This window comes from Xenopus tropicalis, chromosome 8 (assembly GCF_000004195.4).
Source record: "Xenopus tropicalis strain Nigerian chromosome 8, UCB_Xtro_10.0, whole genome shotgun sequence".
NCBI classification, from domain to species: Eukaryota; Metazoa; Chordata; class Amphibia; order Anura; family Pipidae; genus Xenopus; species Xenopus tropicalis.
Genome location: NC_030684.2, coordinates 4,583,770 through 4,592,779, shown reverse-complemented (window position 1 = coordinate 4,592,779; position 9,010 = coordinate 4,583,770). Strand labels below are relative to the sequence as shown.

At 47.1% G+C, this 9,010-nt stretch overlaps 1 protein-coding gene across 1 annotated transcript; it reads right to left on the bottom strand.

Annotated features, from left to right (window-relative positions):
• Window positions 1-3,030: 3,030 nt before the first annotated feature.
• On the bottom strand, window positions 3,031-9,010 carry zbtb43 (zinc finger and BTB domain containing 43). Its single transcript, NM_001078884.1, has 3 exons — window positions 8,855-9,010; window positions 4,804-4,888; window positions 3,031-4,554 (listed from the first exon to the last, which is right to left on the bottom strand). Exon 3 carries the CDS (start codon window positions 4,529-4,531, stop codon window positions 3,134-3,136), a length of 1,398 nt encoding a protein of 465 aa, NP_001072352.1. The 5' UTR covers window positions 4,532-4,554; window positions 4,804-4,888; window positions 8,855-9,010; the 3' UTR covers window positions 3,031-3,133.

The window sequence follows — 9,010 nt, the reverse complement described above, 5'->3', positions numbered from 1 at the left end:
TTGTGGGGTTTTTTTCTGAATTTGAAAAAGCTCAAACTGGAAAATCTCAAATGGGCACTTTTATACAAAAAAATAAATTGAATATCAAAAATAAAATCTCTTAAAAACTGGTTTCTGCCAAATTTTGAATCTATAACAAAAACTCAATCTGATTGAGGTTCAATTTTCAAAATACAGCTCCCTACTGATTTCTACATGGGCCCACCGACTTTTACATTCGAGTTTGCTCCTCTCTCTTCCTTCCTTCTCCTCCTCGTCCCCCTCCCACCTCTACTCTCTCCCCCTCCCATCTCTGCTGTAATCTGAGCTCCCAGCAGCCAGAGCTGCAGCAGGAAGCTACTGAGACCGAGCTAAAATGGCAGCTGCTATCTTAAACAAACAGAGGGAGCTTCTAGGGCTGTCTACTCAGGTATGGCAAAGCCTTTCCTCGATAAATTTGCCCCAAAGGGTTTGGCCGAACATTAGGATTCTTCAAAAAAAAGTTCAATTTATCCAAATGACCCCATGGATTCGGTGTAACCCTACTGGGAAGTAATGGTGCAGTGCCATCATTCCTTTTGCCCCCCGGTGGGGGGGGAATACCAATGGTATAGTCCAGTGCCCAATGAGAGATTTTCCAGTCTAAGCACAAATGAGGCCTGTCAGTCATTCTAAATAGGGAGGCCTGTGCCGAGTCGTAGTCCGACCCTGGCACAAGACTTTATTCCGACCTTCAGAAATGAAAATCCCATTCGGTCCCGCCCAATCGTCTTCTCCAACAGTGTCTCGTTTTGTGCAAATGACTTGCGTCGCTTTCGGATGTACAATAAAGTGCCAAAGGGACAAGACCCGTCGGGGTAAAGACCGTTAAACCGAACAACCCACCAGTACAAGGGGTTAGCTTCTCTTACACACAGAACATGGAATTCTATAGCTGAGCTGAAGGTGCCGTACTGCACCCCATGACCTATTCATGATGACCAATTCTCTTTAGTCTATGGAACATCCTATCGGCCATGGTGGAGCAACATGGCCGCTCCAGCAACTGCTGCTGTCCATTTCCCAGCATCCTTAGAGAGCCCGTAGTTCAGGAACACTAGGGAGCAGTAACTTTTTCCGGCTCTGAATTGATACCTAGGAGTGAATTCAATGCTCAACGCATTTGTAGCTTATCTGGAAACCCAAAGTGACCTATTAGATCTCTTGCTGGTCTACAAACCACTAAAGGTCCGGTTAATAATAGGCCCCCTGAGGGGTCGGAAAATGCTTATTGGCCTCTTTTTTTTTGTCTTTTATGGGCGGGATTAATACTATTGCCCTACTTAGGGCTCATTTTGGCAATACTGGTGCACTTAAGTCTATTGAAGACCTTCAAAGAAGAACCCAATCTGACGCCCCCTAAGCTCTGCTTCCCGACAGTAGCCTACTGAGCACGTGCAGTGCCATCAACACACACCAAACGGCCTAACAAGATCCAAGATGGGGAGCTACTTCGGACAACGTGAAGGCCCGCATAATAACTGTTATAGGGCCGCCGAAGTCAAAAGTACGGCAATAAAAGAGGTCCATAAGCATTTTCCCTTCCAATAATCGACAATATAACAAACACCATATACAAAAAAACAAAAATGGTAACAAAAAACGAAATATTCAAGTAAGTGCTAACTATTTTCAGCTTATCTCGGAACGAAAAAAAAAAAAAAAATATTGTCTATTAAATATACCATTTGTCAAATATTCTACCGCGACGATAAATAGGACCACGGCGGATCACTGCACGACAGCAAGGCCGAAACAAATACAATTAGCGAGGAATCGTCATTTGCCCAAAAATAAAGGGGGGAAAAAAAAGCACCAAACAGCGGGAGAGAAATTGCCCTGGAGGGTGAAGACCCCGTTGTATTCATCACTGCTGGCTCCGCCCACTTCTAGTTTGGCCACTTATTGAGTATTACGGGAGAAGTGTAATGTACGCTAACGAGGCTTGTGCTTGACTCTACAGACGTCGATAGTCCTTGATGTCTCGTTAACGGAATACGATGATGCTACTTCACAGATTGGGGGAGGGGCTTATATCATTATGACCCAAAACGATGTATTTTCACTTCCAAACACCAAAAAAAACCCCTCTCAACACATATAAAAAGGTGCACAAAAGATTGTTGTCTCGTCGATGTATCTGCCCTCGCTCGAAGGCTTCCAAAACGTGGCAGCCATGTTTGTTTAGTGAAAAAATACAATTTCTGTCACTCTGAATGACGCATCCAATGAGATCTCTGCTTTTAAGTGCTGGGTAAGTTGACGATATCTGTAAACACGAGGGTGCTTTCCGCCACGAGGAAAGGGAATGTATTGAGGTTCAACCAGTTGATTATAGAACAGACTCAGGGCTTTGAATTCCCACTGGACGGCTAACCAATGAGAACAAATCTTTCCAGTTTAAGTGCCACATATTTCCGACTCTTGGCCTTGAGTCTTGGGCCTCTTGGGCCACCTAGCAATATGTTCTGTATCGTTCCTGTAGACTCCACATGGGGCAAATACATCTAGCTTTATAGTAACCACGCAAAGGAGGTAAATGTAGACCTCTTTGGCAAGGATAAGTAAACCTCTCGAACAAAGGGCTTTGAATTCCCACCGGACGGCTAACCAATAAGAACAAATCTTTCCAGTTTAAGTGCCACATATTTCCAACTCTTGGCCTTGAGTCTTGGGCCTCTTGGGCCACCTAGCAATACGTTCTGTATCGTTCCTGTAGACTCCACATGGGGCAAATACGTCTAGCTTTATAGTAACCACGCAAAGGAGGTAAATGTAGACCTCTTTGGCAAGGGTAAGTAAACCTCCTTCGGCACTGTTGGGGGGGCCATCACTTCTTGTGGTTCTACTTCTGTCGACAAAATCGGCTATCGATGGCTATTGAGACTTGATGAGCTTCCATCTTGCTTGATCGATCCATTGCGACTAGCGAGGTCCATGTTCGTCCGGTGGAAATGGGTGCCTCCTGTTACTCGCCCAATAATAAGCACCCACGTAAATTATTAATAACGATTTCACACTACAATCTAGTTTATTGCTCTTTCTTTAAAAAAAAAAAGTTTATTGTTGGTATACGCGAACATCTCGGAGTCGATGAAACATGGCAGAACGTTGTCTAGCTGTCGGCCGGTGCCGGCGGCTCCACTTTCGAAGCATGATATGATTTGGAACACGAGGTGACGTGCCGGTGAAAGCTGTCCCGCCACATAAAGCGTTTGCCACAGATGTTGCACTCGTACGGCTTGATCCCTGTGTGGATCTTCATGTGGCCGACTAAGTGGTGCTTCATCTTAAATTTCTTGCCGCAGACGCCACAGCCGTAAGGGCGTAGGCCGAGATGCATGCTCATGTGCCTATCCCGTTGGCTTTTGTGCGTGAAGCTTTTGCCGCACTGGCAGGGGTACAGTTTGTATACGACGGCGGTGAAGCCGGACGGAGAGGTTTCTTCTTTAATCCCAGCGGCTACCTCGATTCCTTCCCCGTAGGGGGCGGAGGGGTTTTCCACTCCGTGCGCGTCGAGGTGGTCGTCTCGCTCCGCGGTGAACTCTTCCATGGAAGCTCCGTAAAAATCGACTTGCTCGTCGTAACGTGTCACTTTGCCGTGCCCTTCTAAGTCCCCTGGCTTTTTGCCGCAAAGGTCGAACGTGTCGCCGATGCCGGAGGACTGGATTTGGGGTTCTAAGGGGCCGGCGTTAATGGACTCTGAAATGTGGTCTTCAAAAGTAGGGTGGGCTTCCATGCCTTCGCACTCCTGCTCGAACCTTTCTGGTTTGACGTGGATCCATCTCTTGTGGGACATGATGCTCGGTTTCATGTAGATGGGCCGAGTGTAGTGATATTCGGCACTGTCGCTGGCCACTTCTTCTCCGTCTTGGCTGGTCAACTCCGTGCTGAGCTGGTCGTGTTCGGTCGAAGAGTTGCTCGGCAGGTACTCGTGTTCGGTGAGTTGGGACGACAGCTCGTCGTCTTTAGGACTTTCTACCTCGTTTTCGACATCTCTCATCTCTTCGCCCTTCCGAAAATCCACCGGCCCGACCGCCCCGAGCTCGAAGCCTTCGCTCAGACTGTTGTAGTTGCTGCTGCTCGGAGACTGGTGGTCGCTGCCAGCGTTGGCCTTCTGACATAAGAGAGTCGGGTTTCCTTCTAACAGCTCCGTACACTTGTCGACCACGTGCCACATCTGAAGGAAGCTTGCCGCTGTCAGGTAACTGACGATCTCGTGGGCGGGGAGCGAGAGTCTCCCGGTGTAGGAGGACAAGAGGATGTTCTCGAACACTCGGGGGTTCATGACGTCGGGCAAAACCACTCGCCTGCTGTTCTTCAGTAGAACCTGGTCACAGAAGTAAGGGGAGCTTGCCGCCAACACGGCTTTGTGTGCTCGGAAGAGGTGGCCCTGGACCACCACTGAGATGTCGCACAGTTGCCCGAGCTGGCGCTGCTGGTTCAACTTGGCCAAAATGGTGCTGGAGAAGTTGGGGAACTCGACGCGGAAAGCACCGGAACCGGCCTCCATTTCATCCCACGTGTTCCGTATTCCTGGGGTAAAGAAGGGGGAACAAATCAGTTCGTTCTGTCGTACAGGAACTGCCTCACTGCACTACTCCCCTCATTAGCCTGAAGCTATGGCTGAACTGCAACTCCCAGCAACTACAATACCCTCAAACATATTGAGCCCAATATCCCCAACTCCCACATCACAAAACACTGGAACCTTCTATGAAGCTTAAACACATTACTCTAGCCCCTCCCAGCATTCTCACTGGAGGGTTGTACCATGATACTTACCTACGGAGCAGGCATGTAGGCTGGGTGGGGCCTAGTTCATCCGAGTCCTTTAAACATTCACATTTTCCAAGGAAATCTTGATTCTCTGCAAAAGGCCAAGCGGTTACATGGATTAGTACAGTAAAACACTATGGCACCTCCTACCCATATGTATAAATACAAATATACAGAGAGGGAATGTTCTGGGCACACAATAAGCTGTACCCCCATACTGTACTGTCTAAGGGAAACACTATGGCACCCCCTACCCATATGTATAAATACAAATATACAGAGAGGGAATGTTCTGGGCACACAATAAGCTGTACCCCCATACTGTACTGTCTAAGGGAAACACTATGGCACCTCCTACCCATATGTATAAATACAAATATACAGAGAAGGAATGTTCTGGGCACACAATAAGCTGTACCCCCATACTGTACTGTCTAAGGGAAACACTATGGCACCCCCTACCCATATGTATAAATACAAATATACAGAGAGGGAATGTTCTGGGCACACAATAAGCTGTACCCCCATACTGTACTGTCTAAGGGAAACACTATGGCACCTCCTACCCATATGTATAAATACAAATATACAGAGAAGGAATGTTCTGGGCACACAATAAGCTGTACCCCCATACTGTACTGTCTAAGGGAAACACTATGGCACCCCCTACCCATATGTATAAATACAAATATACAGAGAAGGAATGTTCTGGGCACACAATAAGCTGTACCCCCATACTGTACTGTCTAAGGGAAACACTATGGCACCCCCTACCCATATGTATAAATACAAATATACAGAGAGGGAATGTTCTGGGCACACAATAAGCTGTACCCCCATACTGTACTGTCTAAGGGAAACACTATGGCACCCCCTACCCATATGTATAAATACAAATATACAGAGAGGGAATGTTCTGGGCACACAATAAGCTGTACCCCCATACTGTACTGTCTAAGGGAAACACTATGGCACCCCCTACCCATATGTATAAATACAAATATACAGAGAAGGAATGTTCTGGGCACACAATAAGCTGTACCCCCATACTGTACTGTCTAAGGGAAACACTATGGCACCTCCTACCCATATGTATAAATACAAATATACAGAGAAGGAATGCTCTGGGCACACAATAAGCTGTACCCCCATACTGTACTGTCTAAGGGAAACACTATGGCACCCCCTACCCATATGTATAAATACAAATATACAGAGAGGGAATGTTCTGGGCACACAATAAGCTGTACCCCCATACTGTACTGTCTAAGGGAAACACTATGGCACCCCCTACCCATATGTATAAATACAAATATACAGAGAAGGAATGTTCTGGGCACACAATAAGCTGTACCCCCATACTGTACTGTCTAAGGGAAACACTATGGCACCTCCTACCCATATGTATAAATACAAATACACCAGAAAGGAATGCCCTGAGTGCTGTACCCATGGCACATACTTATTAAAGGCCACATTACCATAGCTATTAGAGACCGTATATTTAATTAGGTCACAAGAGGCAGAAATACTGCCCCAAACCAAGTAAAAACCGGATTCAGAACAATTGATTTCTGATTTACACCCTTGAGTCAGCCAATGGCGCGCACCCCCAGCTGAATTATGGTGTCAGGGATGATCCAAATACCTCCCAGAATCCTTAGACTTTATGGTCAGGTGACTGTGTCCGTCTGAACAGAATTGAGTCATTGGATTGGCTGATTCCCAGCAGAAAGCGCTGAACCGGAAACCATGGTAACATGGAGCGGCCAAACACATATATTAATATAATCCGCAAAATTATGAATTTACAAGATTTCCAAAATCTTCCTGCAAAACTGTCATTTAAAGGCACAGGCACAACTATAAACCCAGTGAGAATGAGGGATGAATGGGTATTGGGGAGTTGTATCAGGAGTCAGAACCAGCAGTGCAGGGAAGGGAAAGGGACAGACACAGTGACAGTTACACATAACTATAAACCCAGTGAGAATGAGGGATGAATGGGTATTGGGGAGTTGTATCAGGAGTCAGAACCAGCAGTGCAGGGAAGGGAAAGGGACAGACACAGTGACAGTTACACATAACTATAAACCCAGTGAGAATGAGGAATGAATGGATATTGGGGAGTTGTATCAGGAGTCAGAACCAGCAGTGCAGAGAAGGGAAAGGGACAGACACAGTGACAGTTACACATAACTATAAACCCAGTGAGAATGAGGAATGAATGGGTATTGGGGAGTTGTATCAGGAGTCAGAACCAGCAGTGCAGGGAAGGGAAAGGGACAGACACAGTGACAGTTACACATAACTATAAACCCAGTGAGAATGAGGAATGAATGGGTATTGGGGAGTTGTATCAGGAGTCAGAACCAGCAGTGCAGGGAAGGGAAAGGGACAGACACAGTGACAGTTACACATAACTATAAACCCAGTGAGAATGAGGAATGAATGGGTATTGGGGAGTTGTATCAGGAGTCAGAACCAGCAGTGCAGGGAAGGGAAAGGGACAGACACAGTGACAGTTACACATAACTATAAACCCAGTGAGAATGAGGAATGAATGGGTATTGGGGAGTTGTATCAGGAGTCAGAACCAGCAGTGCAGGGAAGGGAAAGGGACAGACACAGTGACAGTTACACATAACTATAAACCCAGTGAGAATGAGGGATGAATGGGTATTGGGGAGTTGTATCAGGAGTCAGAACCAGCAGTGCAGGGAAGGGAAAGGGACAGACACAGTGACAGTTACACATAACTATAAACCCAGTGAGAATGAGGAATGAATGGGTATTGGGAAGTTGTATCAGGAGTCAGAACCAGCAGTGCAGGGAAGGGAAAGGGACAGACACAGTGACAGTTACACATAACTATAAACCCAGTGAGAATGAGGGATGAATGGGTATTGGGGAGTTGTATCAGGAGTCAGAACCAGCAGTGCAGGGAAGGGAAAGGGACAGACACAGTGACAGTTACACATAACTATAAACCCAGTGAGAATGAGGAATGAATGGGTATTGGGGAGTTGTATCAGGAGTCAGAACCAGCAGTGCAGGGAAGGGAAAGGGACAGACACAGTGACAGTTACACATAACTATAAACCCAGTGAGAATGAGGGATGAATGGATATTGGGGAGTTGTATCAGGAGTCAGAACCAGCAGTGCAGGGAAGGGAAAGGGACAGACACAGTGACAGTTACACATAACTATAAACCCAGTGAGAATGAGGAATGAATGGGTATTGGGGAGTTGTATCAGGAGTCAGAACCAGCAGTGCAGGGAAGGGAAAGGGACAGACACAGTGACAGTTACACATAACTATAAACCCAGTGAGAATGAGGGATGAATGGATATTGGGGAGTTGTATCAGGAGTCAGAACCAGCAGTGCAGGGAAGGGAAAGGGACAGACACAGTGACAGTTACACATAACTATAAACCCAGTGAGAATGAGGAATGAATGGATATTGGGGAGTTGTATCAGGAGTCAGAACCAGCAGTGCAGGGAAGGGAAAGGGACAGACACAGTGACAGTTACACATAACTATAAACCCAGTGAGAATGAGGGATGAATGGATATTGGGGAGTTGTATCAGGAGTCAGAACCAGCAGTGCAGGGAAGGGAAAGGGACAGACACAGTGACAGTTACACATAACTATAAACCCAGTGAGAATGAGGGATGAATGGATATTGGGGAGTTGTATCAGGAGTCAGAACCAGCAGTGCAGGGAAGGGAAAGGGACAGACACAGTGACAGTTACACATAACTATAAACCCAGTGAGAATGAGGGATGAATGGATATTGGGGATATTATTAGACACAGATTTCGGGGTGCTGTTCCCCTGTAACAGTGGGTGAGATGGGAGGGAGGGGTGAGAGAGGCTCAGGTTACTGCATTCCAGTTAATTTAGAACTACAACTCCCAGCATGCCCTGTTACACTGCTATAGGCAGAGCTGTGGGAGGATTCTGAGGCTGCCGGAGGGAGTACAAGGCGCCCCCGCTCGGACATGAGTGGAACAGCCCCTATCCCCCCCGGTGCCGCTATAAGACCCACCTGCTCCCGTTACCCCCCGGTTCCAGGCATCGCAGCCCCGGAGCTCCGTCTCCTGCCGGAAGTGCTCTGATTCCTGTCAGGCCGCGACTAACAGGCACTTCCGCGTCTGGCTGAGACGGCTCCGCCCTTTCCGAGTAACTCTTTCCTTCGTTGGCT